Here is a 22,842-nt window from a genome sequence, read left to right as displayed (position 1 = left end):
GCTCGCATTTTTTGAACTGACACTACTTAGAGCAGTGAAAAGGACCACAGCCAATCAGAGGCAAGGACCTGCCCGAGCTCTGTCTCTTATTGGTTTAGACCACGATACCATCAGGAGAACACAGAGAGATGCTGCGCTTGCGAAAGAGATTTCAGTGTTCACCCGAGCAGTATAGGGTGCACCAGTGCGACCTATAATTTTTTTCAGTCGCACTCTTAAAAATTTTGGTCGCACTCTCGAGCCCTGTGTATGAGGGAAGTGTGACAATGGTGAGGTGTGTGGTTGGAATGACAGATGGGTTCAAGGTAGAGGTGGGATTACATCAAGGATCGGCTCTGAGCCCTTTCTTGTTTGCAATGGTGATGGACACGTTGATGGACAAGATCAGGCAGGAGTCTTCGTGGATGATGATGTTTGCAGATAACATTGTGATCTGTAGCGAGAGTAGGGTGCAGGTTGAGGAGAGCCTGGAGAGGTGGAGGTATGTACTGGAGAGAAGAGGAATGAAAGTCAGTAGGAGCAAGACGGAATACCTATGCGTGAATGAGAGGGAGGACAGCGAAATGGTGAGGATGCAAGGAGTAGAGGTGATGAAGGCATATGAGTTTAAATACTTGGTGTCAACTGTCCAAAGTAACAGGGAGTGCAGGAGAGAGATGAAGAAGAGAGTGCAGGCAGGGTGGAGTGGGTGGAGAAGAGTCTCAGGAGTGATTTGAGACAGAAGGGTACCAGCAAGAGTTAAAGGGAAGGTTTAAAAGATGGTTGTGAGACCAAAGACAGGAGGCGGAGCTGGAAGTGGCAGAGTTGAAGATGATAAGATTTTCATTGGGAGTGATGAAGAAGGACAGGATTAGGAATGATTGTATTAGAGGGACCGCTCAAATTGGATGGTTTGGAGACAAAGCAAGAGAGGCATGATTGAGATGGTTTGGACATGTGTGGAGGAGAGATGCTGGGTATATTGGGAGAAGGATGCTGAATATGGAGCTGCCAGGGATGAGGAAAAGAGGAAGGCCAAAGAGGAGGTTTATGGATGTGGTGAGGGAGGATTCAGGTGGCTGGTGTGACAGAGGAAGATGCAGAAGACAGGAAGAAATGGAAACGGATGAGCGGCTGTGGTGACCCCTAACAGCAACAGCCGAAAGTAGTAGTAGATTATTATTAAGAACAGTACATTTTGAGCTCCTGTTGACATCAAGACTCACCGCAAAACCTTTATTCTACTAAATGATGAATTTCAGGGTGCAAACATTTTCTAAAACCGGTGTTAGTGTTATGGACTGACATGCTTCCCATGTTTGTAAGGGTTTTCAAACAGACACAAATACATATGCATGTAAATACCACACACACACACACACACACACACACATGTACACACACACACACACGTGTACACACACACACACACATGCGTACGTGAGTGTATATCTCACCAAGGGCTGAGCCTCATGAGTGGGATTGGAGCACAGGTAAAGAAAACTGTCATGAGCAGGAAGGACTTCCTGCCCCACACGTCTGACAGAGCACCAATCAGAGGAGCCGACAGGAACGACAGCAGGCCCTGTGATCACACAAACACAGACACGCAGCAACAGGTGGATAAAACACAGGACAAAACAAAAAAAACAAAAAAATCGGGTAACACTTTAGTATGGGGAACATAAAAAAACTTAATTACTAGTGAATTAGTAATGATCAAGATGTCACTTTAGTATGGGGAACATATTCTAAGTAACAAAAACTTAATTTACAGTAATTTAACACTATTAACACTTGTTGTTTTGTGTGTTGTTATGTAAGAACAGACCATATTCATTAAGTGTTAGTAAGGGAGAATAACTCTTCTTGTGGTACTACCACCTTATAAAGTCCATACTAAGCAAAGCATATTGAGATGGTACTACTAATAAGCAATAATTCTGAGGTTATAGAGGGAAAACTCATAGTTAATGGCTTACTGGTTGTATAATAAGGCCATGCAGAATAAGGCATTAATGAGTACGTAATAATGACCAATTAAGAGCCAATATGTTGCTAATTTGCATGCGAATAAGCACCTAATTAATGGTGACTACGTTCCCCATACTAAAGTGTTACCAAAATCGAAATGACACCCTTTTCCCATAGTCGTAAGTTTTTATAATCCTGTTGCCCCCTTCCCCAACCCCACAATTAGCCATTTACTAGCAAATAGCCATTGACAATACATACACACACACACACACACACACACACACACACAAACTCACTCTCTCTCTCTCGCTCTCCCTCTCTGCCCCACCCCTCCCCAACCACAACAACCCAGGTCCATCAGCAAACCAGCCAGTCAAGACCTTTGTATGTTGAAGGTGAGTGATTCTGATTGAGTCAGTTGTTTTGTGTGTATCTGAGTGGCTAATCCAGAACCAGGTCCCACCTTGACTCCCTGTACCAGACCGTTCATGAGGAAGGTATGCTGAGGAAATGTCTCATGAAGGACCTGTAGGAGAGTGCAGGGAGGGAGAGGAGAGATTTTTAGAAAAGAAAAAAAAAAGCTTAATTTTTACAATACTTCTCTAAGTCTACAACATGCTTCACTTGCAAATGACACCAAGTATATGCAAGAATATATTACTATATACAGTGTTGGGGAGTAACGGAATGCATGTAACGGCGTTACGTATTAAGAATACAAAATATGAGTAACTGTATTCAAATACAGTTACATTCTTGAAATTAATGGATTACTTAAATATTTTTTTATTTGCCATTCTTATTTTAAGAGGATTGCGACACAAAATGCAGTGAAAGTGATACCTAAATGTCTGTGAATGTTCTCATTCATCCAGGTCATGGTTGTCCAAAGGAGTTGAATCAAGTGCAACTGGACTTGGTATTTATCCGTGAAGACGTTTTGCCCCTCATCCAAGAGGCTTCCTCAGTTTGTGCCTTTCTGAGTAGACCAAGCTAGTCTGACTGGCTGGTGATGAGACACAGAATTTATCCTCTAGGAGTCGTTGTCAGAGCTATTGATATGCGTGGCTCTTTGTGATCTGATGTTTACCAACACAAAAGAGCCAATCATATCTATGGCTCTGTTAGCGACGGGCGTTGGTAAACATCGGATCACAAAGAGCCACTCATATCTATGGCTCTGTTAGCGACGGGCGTTCGCCACCCTTACAAACAATACAGGGACTGCAGGTGTCCCCACCCTTATAAAGTTCTCTTCTTTCTTTTTTTTTACCAGATTAAAAAAAAATCATAGATCTTTTGTGTTTACATACTCTTCTAGCCTTTGTTAATATACATTTAAGGTGACTCAAATGCATTCAGCCAGTTGATACAATAGAAGAAACAGAATAGTCTACTCAAGTAAGTAGTATTGTGTAAATGCTACATATACTGTTACACAAAATGCAAGAAAATATTAAAGTAATCCAAAGTATTTAGAATACGTTACTCACATTGAATAATCTAACGGAATATGTTAGAAATTACATTTCATGACATGTATGCTGTAATCTGTAGCGGAATACATTTTAAAAGAAAGTAACCCTCCCAACACTGACTATATATTACTACATATTACTATATTACTAAGGACAAAACAAAACCGCAGAAACCGAAAATCATATAAACCCTGGGTAAGGCATGGGCTAAGTGTGTGTGTGTGTGTGTGTGTGTGTGTGTGTGTGTGTGTGTGTGTGTGTGTTAATGGGCAGTGGAGAGGCAGAACATGGACAGTGATCCGGGTTGGATACAAATGTCTGTCATTGGACATGGAAATGGAGGAGGTGAGGAGGTGGAAGTAGAGGTTTTTTTTGTTTGTTTTGTTTTTTGGATTTTCCTCCCCTTTTTCAACCCACTTGTACTCGGCCAATTACCCCACTCTTCCAAGCCATCCCGGTTGCTGCTCCACCCCCTTTGCCGATCCGGGGAGGGTTGCAGACTACCACATGCCTCCTCCAATACAAGTGGAGTCACCAGCCGCTGTTCACCTAACAGTGAGGAGTTTCGCCAGGGGGACGTAGCACGTGGGAGGATCATGCTACTCCCTCCAGTTCCCCCTCCCCCCCCACACAGGTGCCCTGACCGAACAGAGGACGCACTAGTGCAGCGACTAGCACATGTACCCACATCCGGCTTCCCACCCGCAGACACGGCCAATTGTGTTTGTAGGGATGCCTGACCAAGCCGGAGGTAACACGGGGATTCGATCCAGCGATCCCCGTGTTGGTAGGCAACGAAATAGACTGCCACACCACCCGGACGCCCTAAAAGTAGAACTCTGATGGAAAACCGATTCATCAACATCTTTAACAATATACAGAGATGCCAAGGAAACAACAATCGAAGCAGGATCACATGAAAATACATTAGTAAAAAAGAAATCACTGATTTAAAGACTCTGTTGATCCTTCTAGACTTAACAAGTACAATGATGCTGACAAAACAGGTTGTAGATGTATGATAGTAACATCCTCCTAGAGACTCTCAGCCTCCTATTCTGGTAGAATTATGCTGCGTTCCAGACAACTCGGAAATCAAGATTTTCCGACCTACTACTAGAAAAAGTACAATGGAACGGCACTCATTCGGAGTTCCTACTTATAAACGTGGAGCAAATCCATCTACCCCGACTTCATGGAGAAGCAGTTGTCTGACATCACACAACAATAGTACCCATGGAGGTGCACAGTGTTAATGGTACACCATCAACTAAGGCAACGTAAAGTATATTTGCCTGTATTTAATTACAATAATACATACTATCTTATAGTAAAACCTGTTCTGCATGTAAATTAGCATCAAAATATTTTGATGATGTTATTAAGTAGCTGGTTATGGTATACAATCTGAAAGCTATCTCTGCACAAACGTTACTCCTCTTTTGTTTATAAATGCAAGGAGGCTGCACTACTGACAATTCAACTGTTTATACATTTGCCAATAAAAACACCAGTTTGTCATGGTCAGCCATGTTTTTTGTTTACATTTGGCATTGTGCACCTGGAACGCTTGGAGGTCGGAAATTGGAAATTGCAACTGGGAAATTCCGACCTCGGAATTTGAATGAAACGCAGCATTAGTACAGAAACCAGTTAACTGTACTGTAGGTCTGTTATTCTGATTTCATTTTTGGAAGTTCATATAAAAAAAGTCCTCCTTTCTCTCTCTCACACATATACCCCCTAGTCTCATCCATATTGTGTTTACTGTCTGTACACTGTACAGGTCCTGACTGCATCAGCTCTCCCAATGTCAACATTTGGCCGGTGAACACAGAGAACATGGTAATGAGGTAACTGACAGTTATGTTGAACTTTTGTAAACAAAATGTTTACTTATACTTATGGATTGAATTATACATAGCTGCTTTGTCAGGAAAACATGGGAACGATTTACAATTCGGCAAACAAACATAAAAATAAAAACCATCGCACCATGTGCATCCATATAGAAAGGAGTCTCCAAAAATCTATATACAAAAAATAAATAAAATAAACAAAATATCTCATAAGAAACAAATCTTAGTTTTGGACAAATTCCCAATTAAGTAAGTATAGCATCTTATCACATTGGTAATCTAAAACAAGCAATTACAGGAGCCCATCGATTTAAAAACCTGTCTGTCTTTACATGGAGTTCTGCTGATATTTTTTTCCCTTGAGTATACTTTCATTAACATGTCTTGCCATTGATGCAGGGTGGGCGGCAGAGGCTTGAGCCAAGATGAAGTTTCATTTTTTTTACCACCAATAAAAAGATATGCAGCAAGTAAGCCTTTCTCTTATCCATAGCTCCATCAGGGATCGCTGTAATATAATACAATGGGTCTGGTAGATGGTACAATGGTCTGGTACAATGGTAAATCGATGTTCGAAATGGCAAGTATTTCCATATGAATCCCTTCCAGTATGACTTCAATTTTGGACAATCCCAAAACAATATGTGTGTGATCTCCAGCCTGTTTACAATCCCTCCAGCAAAAATTTGTTTTACTTCTGTCATATTTTGATACAAAGAAAGGAGTTCTAAAATACCCTATTTTTAATTTCCACTTAAATTCTTTCCATAGTGAGCTATGTGTTATTCTACGTCCCTTTTCACACATTTCTTTCCATGTTTCATCTTCGATAACAACATTCATCTCCAGCTCCCACTTTTCTTATATATCCAGAGTGTTCCCTGACATGTGCAATTGTAAACATTTATATATTTGTGACATGATTTTTGTACCACTCTTTTCTTCCATAATCTTTATTAAAAACACTTCTATTGGAGTGGGTGGTTGTTTAAGGGTATTCCATCCTTTATATGACATTAAACATTTCTCAATTGTAAATATCTATAAAAATATTTAGAGTATAAACCAAGTTCATTTTGTAATTGTTTAAACGAATGTAAAATGTCCCCCTCAAACATCTGCTCTATTGTAATAAGTCCTTTCTCTGCCCACTCCCTAAACCCAGCATCTAATTTACCTGGCAGAAAAATCCACATTTTTTTGCAATCTTCATTGCTCTTGATATTATTAAAGGTGCTTCCATCCTTTTTCTTACCGATGACCAGACTTTCAGGGTGCAGTTTGTCCATTCATTTCTTTATCTTGAGTTCTTCAGCTTTTTTTTGCTCAAAAATGGCAGTGTCTCAAGAGGCACTAGCGCATGTGATTTTTTTCTAATCCCAAAAAATGTATCTCCTCCTCCTATATTAACCACTCAGCTAATGCACGAAGTTGTGCCGCCCAATAATATAATTTCATATTGGGAAGACTGAGGCCTGAAGATAACAGCTTCAGTTTAATTCGATGTTTCTTGCTCTGCCATATAAATGTGGAGATCAACTTATCTCGCATTTTAAAGACTGATATCGTTATCCAGATGGGTAGTGATTGAAAAAAATACAATGGCCTAGGAAGTATATTCATCCTAATCATTTCAATTCTACCAAATAATGAGAGTGGGAGGATCTCCCATTGTGGCAAATCTGATTTATTTGAGCAATTAATCTAACATAATTTGGTTTGTACAAATGTGATGGTTTTGGGATGATCATGACACCTAGATACCTAAATGAAACTTCCCTATCCAATTGAGATGGCCAATCAACCACCAACATCATAGCCTCCAATTTGGATTCATTCACTTTATCGCCAAAATCCTTAAAACATTTCAAAAGTGTTTGTATAAGAGGTTAGAGGTTTGCTAATATACAGAATAATTTATCTGCGATATTGTATGTGATCCTCCTCCATATGATATTCAATATATACTAGGATTCTCCCTTATCATTTCTGCTACCAGCTCTATGCTAATTGCAAATAATAATGGCGATAGGGGGCAACCTTATCTGGTCCCCCTTTCCAATTTACATTGTTCAGATGTGTACCCCATTGACTCGAACCCTTGACAGTGGTCCAGAATACAGTACTTGAACCCATTTAATAAAATCTGCAAGAAATCCCATTTTCTCAAGTGTATGTTCCAAATATAGCCAATCTATTCTGTCAAATGCTTTCTCAGCATCTAAACTGAAAAGTCAAGTCAAGTTTATTTGTATAGCACATTTAAAACAACCACAGTTGAACCAAAGTGCTGCACAAGCTTAAAATACAATATAAAATAAGTGACACATATGAATATAAAAATATATGGGTCAATGCCAGACAGAGCTTCTAAAAAGATATTTTCAAAATGGAAGTAATGCATATTTTTGAGTGTGGAACAATGTGCTTAAACAAGTCTCATTTGTTGAATAACATTTCAAAGTGTTAAATTCATTTTTTGACTGTATTTTGAACTTCACCGCCCAAAAAATGTATGGTGGCACAACTACATATTTGTAAAAATATATGTATTATTCCTTAGAGACTGTATGGTGCCTATCACATTATTATTATTATTATTATTATTATTACTACCCCCCCCCTTTTTCCTCCCAAATTGTACCCGGCCAATTACCCCACTCTTCTGAGCCGTCCCGGTCACTGTTTCAGCCCCTCTGCCAATCCGGGGAGGGCTGCAGACTACATGCCTCCTCCAATAAATGTGGAGTCGCCAGCCGCTTTTTTTCACCTGACAGTGAGCAGTTTCACCCGGGGGGGGGGGGGGGACGGAGTGTGTGGGAGGATCATGCCATTCCCCCCAGTTCCCCCTCCCCTCCGAACAGGTGCCCCGACCGGCCAGAGAAGGCGCTAGTGCAGCAACCAGGACAGATACCCACATCCGGCTTCCCACTCGCAGAAACGGACAATTGTGTCTGTAGGGACGCCCAACCAAGCTGGAGGTAACACGGAGATTCAATCCGGCGATCCCCATGTTGGTAGGCAACGGATTAGACCACCACACTACCCGGACGCCCACATTATTATTTTATGGTTGTGCTTTGTATTTACAATAATTTAAGATTATTGCATTCTAGTGGCTGGGTATTTAGTATCTCTGACATCCAATTTTATATTTAAAGACAGAAAAATTATTATACAAATATACAAATGAATGTATTCAATACAATAGGTATTCACTTTATACTTAACCATTTGTTCACTTTAACCTATTATTTATTTGTTTAAATTAATATTTTACCTGGTTGCACCACCTGACAATTATCAATTGTGCCACCTGACAACAACGACAGGAAGAAATGCTGAGTAATTGCATTTTTAGTTCAAACAGGGGAAAAAAAGGGTTTTAGCCCATGGTCTCTGTTGAAGTAAAATAGTAAATTGATGAAAAACAGGATGCATCTCATTCACTGTAATGGATTGTGATTGAACAACAACGAAGTCATATTTTAGTCTGATACACTTAAAAAGAAACATCAGCTTAAGTCCATTGAAAATATTAATTTCAAATATCCAAATGCAATTCATCAAAAGTATTCCAAGATTTTAAAACATTGTAGCATAGCAACTGGAATGCAACACTGTAACTACATACTAAATAAAATTTTCATTTTGACAAAATATTTCAAAACATTTTGAAATGTTAGTTCGACACTGGTACAGGGCTAATATCCCATTTCAGGTACGTGTATTAAAGAGATCACTGAGATCACTTTGAGCACATCAGTTGTGTAGTAAAAAAAAAAAGATGTCAGTAGGATGGGGCCAAGTGGATTAATTTTTTTTCTTAACTGTTGCATGCAGCTCACCTCCATCTCATCACCAATTACCCGAAGTACCTGTCCCACGGACCGTCATAGTTCACTAAGATGAACTTCCAGTTCAGATAATTGTCATCTTGGGCATTGGCTGTTTGCAAGTTGATCATTGTGGTATTGTGGCACTGGCAGTTATGTGGTCTGCTGCAGAAGCAGGAGCTCTACCTCTGCATGAATTTCTCTGGTTCAGGGAAGATGACCCGGTGCATCGCCAAAGTTCCCTTTACAGGGGCACAACCCCAGGGATTGCTTCAGCAAATCTTCTGATGTCCCCCTCATTCACCCAGAAGAACTTGATATCAGATTTTCTCTCTATTAGGTAGGGATGGGTATCCTTAAGATTTTAATAGTACTACTACTGTTATCGATACTGCTTATCGATCCAGGCCTTTAATGGTACTCTTATTGGTTCTTTTTGTTATTTTTTGAGAGAAAAACTAAACATTAACATCGCTTTATTTTCTTATGTCTGGACAGAGCGTTATTTTTAATCACTAACTCATGTTTGTATAATTTAGCTTACTTCATGTGGGCTCTAGGCTGCTAGCATGCATACAATACCTAAGGTGGATGGGGCAATGAGAGATGAGCTACGAGCTAGGCAGTCAAAAACTGTGCATTTCTCCACTTGTATTTCATGCACTTTTGCTAGATGTCTCGAAAGATTGCTTGCGTTTCCACCATGAGCATTGTCAGCATCGACTCTAATGAAGTATAACCGGACTTTTGACCGTTTAGTTCTCTCTACATTGTCACTAAGAGCAGGCTCTGTGTGTGTGTGTGTGTGTGTGTGTGTGAGTGTGTGCGTGCATGCGTGCGTGTGTGTGTACATACACACAGGGTGTTGTGATGCGTCTAGTGCAGCAGTGTGTAGTTGGAGGGAAGGTGCATGTGTTCTTCCAACCCGCTTGTGTCCTTCCTGCCCTTAGCTTGCTGCCGCTGGCTAGCCTTTGTGGCGAATAGGGAAGCGTCCTAGCGTGTAAGCCTTCCCTTGCCAGTACATAGCCTCTCCTTCACCAAGACTCCTGCCAGGCCTCCCCGTGGCCACACATGGTAACTGGGGTCTTGCGGCCCCAGGCTAACTTGGCAGGGGATCTCGGAGCAGCAGTGGGCCCCAGAGATATGGTGTGCAGGCCCACCCTGGTGGACACGCCCTGGCACCTATCAACCACTGCCCCGCTGCGTTGTGGGTGAGTCTGGAAGACATAAGGCTAAGGGAGCTTACCCCAACAGAAAAGCAAGCTGTGGCGGCACGCTTTGAGGCGGTTTCCGAAAAACTGGATTTCCGGCAGCTCCCTGCAGTTGTGTGGAGGTGCCGGTCGTCTAGGGATCCCCCTTGCCATCGGAACCATCTCCTCTACAATCAAGTCATGTGGCGTTGGGAGAAGCGCACCCCCCATGCCACTTTAAAAACCATCTCTGCGTAGGTATCTTCTGCTATCTGAGTCCTCAAAGGACCCACAAATAGAAGAAGATGGTCATCATCGGGCACGATGGACAACCAGCAAGCAAGCAAGCGTGTGTGTGTGTGTGTGTGTGTGAGAGAGAGAGAGAGAAAGAGGAAGCGAGCTGGCCCCGTCCCTCGGCTCGCACATACGACAGGCTCCAAGAGAGAGGATTGAGAATAGAGAAAATGCAACATGGACAAATGTCCTACACTTAATGCAAATTAGAATCAGATTTATTGAGATAAAAGGTGCAAGATAACATTTATGTCGCCTAAATAAATAAGGAAATGTATTTTAATTTCTCCAATACCGAGAGCAGCGGGGTCCGCGGTGGTGTAGCGGTCTAAGCATCGGCTTTGTGTCGATGCAGTTGCCCACTGGGGACCAGGGGTTCGCGCCCCGGTCTCGTCAGATCCGACTATGGCCAGAGTCATTGAAGCAGCAATAATTGGCAACGCTGTCTGCGGGAGGGGGGCGGAGTCGGCTTGTGTTCGTCACACGAATGCGTCTCTGGGTGTGTCGGAAAAAGCAGTGGTTCGGCCTGGAGTTGCCTTGTCACGAAAGTGGAGAGGCGTCTCCTTCGAGACTGCCGGCTGGAGAGAAGCAGTTGGCGAATGCATGCAGTACGAGGGTGGGTGTTTGAATTAAAATAGGCCACTAAATTGGGATAAAAAGGGAAAAATCAGAATTGTTTTTTTAAATACCGAGAGCAGAACTGTTAATGTCTGAGGTTATCAATACTACGGTCTTTAATAATTTAGCACTCGTCCCCGTTTACTACCGGGTTTCGGTACCCATCCCTACTGTTTGGAGGCTGTACAAATCTTCTGGGGTCTGGACATCTGGACCCCTTTGGACCGCGGAGTCAGCAGTGCGCTTGACTGCACCACCTACTCCATCACCATCAGGGGTGCCTTTTCCATGGGACTTCTCAGAGAAGTTCCAGGTCACCTGCTGGAAGCCTGAGAGGAAGAGGATGGTGCTGACCAAATAGAAATTCTTTTCATTGTGATACTGAGTGACTGGACCTTCACTCATCACATGTGAAGTTGTGGGAGATGGACTGCAATTCTCCATCACATCCTTTAGCACTAGCTCCAAGTGGGCCCACACGGCTCTCTCATCATGCCAAAGGGATGCCGAGATGGTGGCGTAGGACTATGAGCAAGCTGCTGTATAAGCCACACACATGTGGACTGTGGTCTGCTTCTGACTCCCTCCAAAATGAAAAGATTGTAACTCACTATTAAGTTTGCAGGAGAAGTTCTCTGAAAAATCCACATGGAGGACAACTTCATTTTCACTTAGGCTTCCTTCTAAAGCCCTGCACTCTTTGGCTTGGTGCAACCAATTGTAAAGGTGTTTGGGTAGGCTGTTGAGGGACTGATTGAAAAGGTTCAACAGCTCACCACATGTTCCAGCTTGTGCTTGACAAAATTCAAGTAGTTCTTACGCTCCCCTGACAGAGGTTTTCTTATCCGTTGATGCCAGGTCACAGTCTTTTCTGCCTGGGGTGTTGCAGCTTCTACCTCATTGTACCAGCATTTTGCACAGACTTGATGCATGCATGACTTGTTGTCTGGACTTCACACAATTGAGAACAACAGCTGAGAAATTCTAGCAGTTTCCAGAATATATTTTTGCTGCGGTTTTTCAGTCAAGAGTTTTGACTTATTATGGTCCAAGCAAGTCCAAGTGTTCTCTCTGACATTTAGCTGTGTTACAAAGAAAGGACAAGAACGGGCTCTGTTGTTGTTTTTTAGTTTTTGTTACTATGTACTTTCTATATATATAGTATATTAGGTCGATTGGACTCGTTAGCCTTGGTTGGCAGCCAATCTAGGAGGACAACTCTGATTTCAAACCCGGGTAGATGAAGCTCGTTAGCCTGTCGGGCAGTTTATCTAGGAGAACGCAAATTCTGATTTAAAACCCCCGCTGCCTTGTGGATACACTCGTCTACGGGAGAGGCTTCGAGAAGAAACCCTGAGGAAAAATCTGCATCCGTCTCCATTGCCAGTTGTCTCACTAGTCTTGCCACTGGTAGTAGGTGGTCTCAGACGAAAGTGTGGAGTTGATGATGCGCAACTCTTCCTCACTTTAATCATTGCGCAAGTCATCAGTCAACCATCACAGGATGACTAGACGGTCCTCGTTGCTGCAACGGACGAATAGCAAAAAAATAAATAAATATCAGAGTTACATTATTAGAGTTAAATTACAATTTAGTACGGCCGATTCACCTGACCTACATGTCTTTGGACTGTGGGAGGAAACCGGAGCACCTGGAGAAAACCCATGCAGACACGGGGAGAACATGCAAACTCCATACAGAGAACAACCCGGGACAACCCCCAAGGTTGGACTACCCCAGGGTTCAAACCCAGGACCTTCTTGCTGTGAGGCGACCACTGTGCCACCGTGCAGCCCATATATACATACACACACACACACACACACACACACACATATATATATATATATATATACACATACATATATATATACATATATATATATATACACACACACACACACACACGTATATATACAGTTAGGTCCATAAGTATTTGGACAGGTACACAATATTTGTAATTTTGCCCCTGTACACCACCACAGTGGATTTGACATGAAGTATTTGAGATGTGATTTGAAGAGTAGACTTTCAGCTTTAATTTAAGAGGTTGGATAAAAATATGGCATTAACTGTTCAGGAATTACAGACATGGATATACAGGGTCACCCCATTTTCAGAGGCTCAAAAGTAATTGGAAAAACAAACATAACTATGATTATATATTTAATGTTTGGAGGAAATCCTTTGCACTCAATGACTGTCTTAAGTCTGGAGCCCCCTTTGCACTCAATGACTGTCTTAAGTCTGGAACCCATCGACATCTTCAAATTCTAAGTTTCCTCCTTTGACATGCTCTGCCAAGACTTAACGGCAGCTGCCTTCAGTTGCTGGTTGTTTGTGGGTCTTTTGGCCATTAGTTTGATCATCAGCAAGTGAAAAGCATGCTTAATTGGGTTGAGATCAGGTGACTGACTTGGTCACTGATGAATATTCCCCTTTTCTACCTTGAGCGACTCCTGGGTTGCTTTCTCAGCTTGTTGTGTGTCATTATCCATCTGCAGTGTGAAGCGCTGTCCTCTCAGTTGTGTGACATTTGGCTAAATCTGAGCAAATGGTATGTTCTTATAAACATCACAATCCATCCTGCTACTTCTGTCAGTAGTCACATCATCAATAAACACCAATGACCAAGTTCCACTGGCAACCATACATGCCCATTTCACAACACCACCTCCACCATGTCTGACAGATGATATGGTATGCTGAGAATCATGAGCTGTTCCTTTTGTTCTCGGTACTTTTCCTCTTCCCATCCTTCTGGTACAAGTTAATCGTTGCTTCATCTGTCCGAAGAACCTTGTTCAAGAACTGGGTAGGTTTTTAGATGTTTTTAAACACAGTCCAATCTGGCCTTCCTGTTCTTAAGTGACACCAGTGGTTTTCACCTTGTCGTAAACCCTCTGTATTTATTTTCATGCAGGCGTCTCTTGATTGTAGACTTAGACAATGATACCCCTACCTCTCAAGAGTGTTTGTGACTTCACTAGATGTTGTGAATGTGTTTGTTTTCACTAGGGAAAGAATTCTGTGATCATCCACTGTAGATGTGTACTGTGGTCTTCCGAGCCTTTTGGTGCTGCTGAGCTTGCCAGTGCATTCTTTCTTTTTAAGAATGTACCAAAATGTTATTTGGCCACTCCTGAAGTGTTTACTATCCATCTGATAGATTTCCTTTACTTTTTCAGCCTAATGATGGCCTCCATCACTTGTATTGACACCTTTATGGACTTCATGTTGAGAGTTCCGATGAACAGCTACCAAATGTAAATACTTGAAATGAACACCAGACCTTTTATCTGCTTAATTTGTCGTGGAATAATGATGGAAAAGGTCTTACTTGCCCATGAAACCACTTGTTAGTCAAGTGTCCAATTACTTTTGATCCTCTGAAAATGGGGTGACCATATATAAAACTAGCTGTAATTCCTGAACAGTTAATGGAATATTTTTGTCCAACCCCTTAAATTAAAGCTGAAAGTCCACACTTCAATCACATATTGGTTACGTCATTTCAAATCCACTGTGGTGGTGTACAGGGGCAAAATTACAAATATTGCGTCACTGTCCAAATACTTATGGACCTAACTGTGTGTGTATACATATACATATATATATATATATATATATATGTGTGTGTGTGTGTGTGTGTGTGTGTGTGTGGAAGATATATATATATATATATATATATATATACACATACATACATATACAGTGCATCCAGAAACTATTCACACCCCTTCCCTTTCCCCACATTTTGTTATGTTACAGCCTTATTCCAAAGTGGATTAAATTCCTTTTTTTCTCATCAATCTATATACAATACCCCATAATGACAAAGCAAAAAAGGTTTTGTAGAAATTTTTGCAAATTTATTAAAAATAAAAAACTGAAATATTGCAGATAATGGATTGTCGACAGCAGTGGAATGGTCACCAGAACCTACAAAGTTATTTTTCTGCACCTAACACTGCCATTTCCATTATTACCACGAGGGAATGAATCAGAGCCTCTGAATAGCACACAGGCTTTGCTATCAACACGGCCGAATGGGTCTCCATGTTAACTGTTCGATTGGACTTAATCATTTCAGTGCATGCGAGGCTAACCACATGCATAAAAATCGGTTGTCACTCAACAAGTCAAACAGACTGACTAACGGATTGTGTTGCTGACTAGTGAGCCACTATTGCAGCAGTGTTGTCAACCAGCACTTGCTACAGGTCCTTCACGATGCTGAGAGCCTTCTGGGTGCACTGTGCATCATAGATGGCCTGGATGGATGGGAGAGCAGTCCCTATGGTCTTTCCAGCTGTCTTCAATATCCGCTGTAGGGATTTGTGGTCATAGGCCTTGCAGTTCCCATGCCGGACAGTGATACACTTGGTCAGTGGTTAATACAGTGGGGCAGGCTAAGCTAACTGAGGGCAGTCTGGCGGTGGCCTCACCTAACCTTGACTGTGTTTTTAGTGTCATCGTGTGGAGTGCGGGAAGGTGTGTCGAAGATGTCTGGCAGAGCTAGCGTTGGATCAGCTGAGGGAGCCTGGTTTGCTGCGTCCTGTAGGCCCAAGGACCATGGCTCTGACCGGAGTTGCGCCCGAAGAGGAAACACCGACGGCAGTCTGACAGGATGCGGAAGCGGAGCAGGCTAAGCTAACTGCCAGCCCATGCAGACCGGCAATTCTGACAGTCATCCTGGCTGGCGTTCGTTCTCCTGGGCAGTGATGTCTTTTGTTTGTTTAGTTTTGATATTTGTGTTAGTTTGGATATATGTGTTCTTGTAGTTCTTGTAGATTTTGGGTATGTTTTTTGTCTTTGTGTTGCACTGCTGATGGCTGGGGGAAACGATGTTTCATTTCATTTCATGTGCGGAAGTGCATGAAATGAAATGACCAAGTGTTTCTGATTCAGAGTCAATGGATAGTCCCATAGATCTTCCAGCAGAGCTTCAGCCTAACCCTCCCAGCACTGACAGAGAGAATATTGTCCGTGTAGATGTACAGCAACCCAGAGCATCCTCAACGCCACAGATAGTAACTAACATTAACATGAAATGGCAAGGAGAGAAAGCAGGTATGTAGCAAAATGCACAAAATTAAAAGAGAAATGGAAGCTACCAAAAGACAATCTGAAAAATTATGAAGGCGCATCGAAAGATTAAGGGGGGAAAAAGTCTGAAAAGGAAAAGGCAAAATCTAGAAGCAGATCAAGGATTGCAAAGAAATTGGCCATCGAGAGAAAAGAGAGTCGTTGACTTCCTCTGTCAAGATTAGAACACTCGCTTCCTGCCAGAGAGAAAGGCTGTAGTAACTATGACTACTACTTTCGGCTGCTCCAGTTAGGGATCGCCACAGCGGATCATCTGTTTCCATCTCTTCCTGTCCTCTGCATCTTCCTCTGTAACACCAGCCACCTGCATGTCCTCCCTCACCACATCCATAAACCTCCTCTCTTTGGCCTTCCTCTTTTCCTCTTCCCTGGCAGCTCCATATTCAGCATCCTTCTCCCAATATACTCAGCATCTCTCCTCCATACATGTCCAAACCATCTCAATCTTGCCTCTCTTGCTTTGTCTCCAAACCATCCAACCTGAGCCATCCCTCTAATATACTCATTCCTAATCCTGTCCTTCTTCATCACTCCCACTGAAAACCTTAGCATCTTCAACTCTGCCACCTCCGGCTCCACCTCCTGACTTTTCATCAGTGCCATTGTCTCCAAACCATATAACATAGCTGGTCTCACAACCATCTTGTAAACCTTTCCTTTAACGCTTGCTGATACCCTTCTGTCACAAATCAATCCTGACACTCTGTCAGGACTCTCTCTGCTGGACTCCGATTATCCTGGAGCAGACCTTAACCATACTGTTTAGGCTATTCCTGTCCTTCAAGGAGTTAAGTCATGTCAAGTCAATTTTACTTGTAAAGCCTAATATCACAAATTACAAATTTAATTAAGTTAAGCTTCCGCAGTAAGTACATTCTGTGTTGTCCACGCTTGACAATCGAATCTGTGTTCACATGGAACTTGAATTGGGAGTCGAAAATGGCTCCCAAGTACTTATAAGTGTCAACAATTTGAACATCCTCGCCACGTATAGTGCTAGCTTTTGGTTTTTTTTTTCTTTGTATTATCTTATAAAGCCATAGAATTTTGTTATCCTGTTTCAATGTTACATCCTCTCACTCAGATGTGTAACTAAACTTTTTTTCTTTTTTTGTCTACATGGCGATAGTGGTTGCATGGCTCGGTTCCTGTGCTGTTCTGGTGGGGTCATGACACTGCTTGTCATCCTCCTCATCATATTTTTAATATATTTTATAAGTCCATTACAATTCTGTTATCCTCTTTTAATGTTGTATTCTGTAAATTGTCTAAACACAACATCATTGCACGTTGTGCGTCTTGGGAGAGAGATCCCTCTGTTGCTGTCCCTGAGGTTTCTTCCTATTTTTTCTCCCTGTTAACGGGTATTTTTTCGGGGAGAGTTGTTCCTTATCCAATGTGAGGGTCTAAGGACAGGATGTTGTGTTGCTATAAAGCCCACTGAGGCAAATTTGTGATAATGGGCTAAACAAATAAAATTGACTTGACATTCATATGCATCTCCCTCCCCATAAACACCCAAAAATATCAACTAAATCTCTTATAACATTGTCATAGCCAGTCTTCACTATCTGTGTATTAATTTCTCATTGTCTGACAAATTATTATCATATAAACGCACTTATCCACATGATCCACACTTTGCAACCCTTGTATTTGAGAGTTTTGACTTTACTCACATCCCTTCAATTGTGCTGCCCTATTGTCTCCGTGAATGATAGCTCTAACATTTGTGGGATTCAGCTGCCGGTTCCTCCTCCGATTCTCCTGGGTTGACCACTTGACTTGTGCCAGCTCTCTCTCCAGTATGTCCTGATTTCTGCGTCAATTCCAAGCTCTTTCAGTGTTGGCTGAGCCTCCAACAACGAACACACTCACTCCCATATCCAGGAAAAGTTTTGAGTTGGGCAGGGTATGGTGAGTGGGCTTTGATATTCTTCTCCAGCTTTTTTATCCCTTCTTATACTCGCTTCCTTTTTCTTCGCAAGTTGGGTGAGTAGTCTTGGTCAAAATACACTCCTCTGGCCCTGGAATTGGTTGCCTTGTTGTTTACATGCCTGCTAGAGTACTGTTTGTTTCACACAGAAATCTAGAAATTGCACAATTATGGATCTCGGTGGTGCTGTCACCTCCTTCAGTTTTGGTGTGAGAGCCCTGTGCGCTCTCTCCAGTTAGTGTTGAATGTAAGAGGTCGGTTATAAATTATAGCATGCCGTTTTTCTCCGCACCCTCACATATCCCATATAGCCTAATATTTTTGCGCCGAAGTCTATTTTCCATGTTGTCACATTTAGTCGCTAGACTAGCCTCTCTCCTTAGTAAATAGCCTACAGCCCTTTCCTGACACATTTCTGTCTTCCGTGGTGCTCACTCTATTTTCTGCTACAGTTATTCTTTCATCGAGTTTCTCCATTTGTTGTTTTATTTCACCCATGGATAATTCCAGCCTGTTGAGCAATAGCTTAGTGTCCTGGAAGAGTCACTAACCTCTTGTCGGAGTTTTCTTAACTCTGCTAGCATCTCCGATTCACCACTTGATTCACAGTTAACCATAGGTGACACTGTTAGTGTTAGCTATTTCAACGTGATTTCCTGTTTTAGCCTCTTTCTTGTTTGTTTCTGATTCAAACTCATTGTAGCAGAAGGTTTGCCATGTGCGCTTGTGCTCATTTGTCAACTATATCTCTGTTTTAGGCTATTTCAGTGATGGGTCTGGCAGACTGGGTATTCACGCATCTCTGCTTAAGCCATGGCGTAGCTGGAAGTCGCTATGTTGATCTTTTAACTCCATTTTACTTCACCTTTCAACTTGGGGCCTTAGAGCCAGACTAAATTAAACACACTAACATTCATTCAAGTATTTACACCCGGTGTTAACATGCCATCTTTATCCTGATATCTTATATGGATCAGGAAAAACAAATATTAATGCGAGATCTCAACACACACAGGATGTATGGTGACCGAAACATAATCTGAAGTGCCAGACTACCCCTCAAAGTAGACAGGCTCACATTAGATGTCAGTCAGAAACAGTCAGGTGTAAATGGGATCTGTACAGCATGCTCACATTGGTCCGTCCATAGCAAGGCTGTACAATATATAATTTCAGCATCGTCATCACGATGTGCGCATGTGCAATAGTCACATCACAGGACGTGCGATGTGAATTAAGGCAAATAAACCCAAACACCTCACGCAACAGGCACAGCCAAGGTGAGGAGTGTGTCCCTTTTGGGAACTTCAGAATTGCATCTCTGCTCTTCGCAGATGATGTGGTTTTGTTGGCTTCTTCAGAACGCGACCTCCGGCGCGCACTGGGGCAGTTTGCAGCCAAGTGTGAAATGGCTGGGATGAGAGTCACCACCTCCAAGTCTGAGGCCATGGTTCTCTACTGGAAAATGGTGGATTGCTCCCTCCGGGTTGGGGATGAGTTGTTGCCTCAAATGAAGGAGTTCAAGTATCTCGGGGTCTTGTTCATGAGTGAGGGTAGAACGGAGCGGGAGATTGACAGGCAAATTGGTGCAGCATCAGCAGTAATGCGGACGTTATACCAGACCGCTGTGGCGAAGAAGGAGCTGAGCCAGAAGGCAAAGCTCTCAATTTACCAGTCAATCTTTGTTCCAATCCTCACCTATGGTCATGAGCTTTGGGTAATGACCGCATCGAAACGAGCCAGTTGAGATGGTTCGGGCATCTGATTAGGATGCCTCCTGGCCGCCTTCCTTTGGAGGTTTGCCGGGCACGGTCAACTGAAAGGAGACCCCGGGGTAGACCCAGAACTTGCTGGAGGGACTACATATCCAATCTGGCCTGGGAACGCTTTGGGATCCCCCAGGAGGAGCTAAAGGGCGTTGCTGGGGAGAGGGACGTCTGGAGTGCCCTACTCAGCATGCTACCACCACAACCAGACCCCGGAAAAGCGGATGAAGATGAGATGAGATGACCTCACGCAACAACTTTTTCCTGCTTGATAATAAAGGAAAACACAAATGGTTCTCATTTTCCATGACTAATCTACAAGAGAAGTCTGTCTGATGTAACATAATTTACTCAGATTTAATGCTCGGAACTTTGTCATTTCTCGCTCCGTTTGGACAAAAGACACATCAATGTGTTCGTCTGCTTCTCAGCTAGTGATGCACGGAACACAGTTATATCTGTGGGCACCACGAATCGGGCTCGACCGACCCTAACAATTAACATTCTGATTAATAGTGGATGGGTTGCAGATGGGGAAATACATCATTAATGAGGAAAATATTAATTACATTGTCTAAAATGTGAACATATTTCAAGCTTCATTTTTCTTCAGGCACGAATTAGTACACTAGACTCTCATTGCGTCAGTTGCGGCATCCATTTGTCTTAAGCTGCAATGGAGACAAAGAAAATCCGAGAGAAAATTAAAAAAGGAGATTAACAAAAAAAGGAAGGGCAGAGAAGTTGCGTGTGGGAGCAATGTTGAGTCCCCAATAGTCGACTCACAGGTTTTGCATGCAAGTCTGGAGAATTTACATCTTCCAGCAAGGAGTGCGCTGAGATAGTATGTTGATGAGTCGCATTGCTAAAACATCTAGCAGAACAAGGCCACAAAGCTAGCTTGAGTAAATTACAATTTGTTCAGGAAAAAGTAATCTTCCTAGGGCACGAGATCTCTAAAAATAAAATAAAAATAAAAAGGGTAAAACATTGAGCTCTGAACTAGTGGAAGCCATACTCAAAATTGGAAAACCTTGCGCTAAGAAACAATTGATGTCATTTTTGAGGACGACAGGTTACTGTAGACAGTGGATCTGTGATTACATGTGATTACATGTAGATGTGTGAATCTTGTGTGTGTGTGTGTGTGTGTGTGTGTGTGTGTGTGTGTGTGTGTGTTTGTGTGGGGGCTCCACTGACAATGTGACGTAGACAGAGGCTGCTGACGCAGCTTTCATTTGACTGAAACAGACTGACTACCATGCCCACGTTGGGACTGTCCGTCCCTGACAGACCATTCACACAGACTGTGGATGAAAAGGTGGGCTTTATGACTTCTGTTCTGTTACAAGAACACGGGGGAAACCAGCGACTAGTGGCATATTTTTAGAGAGGAGCTGGATGTATATATGTAAATGGCATATGGCAGTCTGAGGAGGACATCCTTGCCTGCCTAAGTGTTTGTTTCCTTTGATACAAACTGGCACATGGAAAGGACCATGTGTCAAAAGGGGGGATGGTGGACGCAGTAAACAAACACTGGTTTACGAGAGGCTTCACAAACTGTTCTGAAAAATGTTCAAAATATTTAATTCGTTTGAAAAACAATTCCGCAAGAGGGCAAACCACACAAGCCTCGAGCCACCCTCCTCCTGACCAACCGTTTGATCACCTGCAGATGGGGAATACCATGGAATTAACACCATGTGAGGGAAAGAAATATTGTCTTGTGATTGTTGATGTTTTCTAAGTGGGTTTAAGTGTTCCCTACAGGAAAGGCAGATGCCTCCATAGTAGCAAAGGTGCTAGTAAGAGAGATTATTCCCAGATGGGGAATACCGTGGAAAATCAGCAGTGATAACGGCACTCACTTTGTAAATAGTGCTGTTAAACAACTTTCAACATTTTCGGGTATTAATCTGAGGCAACATTGTGCCTATCACCCACAAAGAGGTGGAGCAGCTGAGAGAGAAAATGGGACGATTAAAAATAAACTGCTCAAATGTTGTGATGAGACAGGACTTACCTGGATAAAAGCACTACCATTAGTGCAGATGGCTATGAGAGCAAGGAGGAGGGCTACAACAGGTCTGTCACCTTTTGAAATTCTCACAGGCAGACATACCCATGAACACTGGAATAGCCCTTCCCCCGCAAAGCTGGGTCCTCAGCTCAGACCTCATGAAGAATGTAATGCTTAACTATTGCATGCAACTAAACAAAATGCTGAGTTCTAGTCACATGCAGGTGAGAGCGGCACTTCCACAGACAGTAGAGGGTCATCTACATGACCTGAAGCCAGGAGATTGGGTGCTAATAAAGGACCTAAAGAGGAAACATTGGAGGAAGCCCCATGGGCGGGGCCCCACCAAGTGCTCTTGACCACACCTACAGTGGTGAAGTTGGAGGGGAGAGTCAGCTGGACACACGCCAGCCACTGCAGTAAGTTGTCACCAATAGAAATGGAGGGCCAGGGCGAGAGACCCGCTCCTCTCACAAACGAGGAAGAGAAGTAGACATGCCCAGCTCTCACTGAGGGTTAAAAACCTACCGAGAGCCAACAGTTGCTATGCTATAGGGGGAAGCATTCTTAACAATAGGGCACCATCAAGGTACTTTGTAGTGATGAGGTCAGTACCTGAAAATGGGCCCTGGCATCCTTTCAGGAGAATTGGGTTTGGTCTCAGGGGAACGATTTGTTGTTTTACAATAACAACTATTATGATTGATGGTTCCACATTATGGGTTTTTGATTCCCTGAAAGATAATAATAATAATGATAATTTTATTTATATAGCA

At 42.6% G+C, this 22,842-nt stretch overlaps 1 protein-coding gene across 3 annotated transcripts in view; it reads right to left on the bottom strand.

The window, feature by feature from the left end:
- mfsd14bb (major facilitator superfamily domain containing 14Bb) overlaps positions 1 to 22,842 on the bottom strand; it is a 148,669-nt gene that overhangs the window by 99,464 nt on the left and 26,363 nt on the right. For 2 of the 3 annotated variants that reach the window (XM_056274036.1, XM_056274196.1), the window contains exons 3-4: positions 2,420 to 2,482; positions 1,437 to 1,564 (exon numbers count right to left, since the gene is read on the bottom strand). In XM_056274036.1, the coding sequence (XP_056130011.1) occupies positions 1,437 to 1,564; positions 2,420 to 2,482 (191 nt within the window). The remainder of the gene's footprint in view (positions 1 to 1,436; positions 1,565 to 2,419; positions 2,483 to 22,842) is intronic. The other variant, XM_056274114.1, reaches the window with a different exon arrangement.

The sequence above is a fragment of the Lampris incognitus genome, chromosome 1 (assembly GCF_029633865.1).
Source record: "Lampris incognitus isolate fLamInc1 chromosome 1, fLamInc1.hap2, whole genome shotgun sequence".
Lineage (NCBI taxonomy): Eukaryota > Metazoa > Chordata > Actinopteri > Lampriformes > Lampridae > Lampris > Lampris incognitus.
Note: the sequence above shows the minus strand (reverse complement) of the source record. Positions and strands in the feature narration are given on the sequence as shown.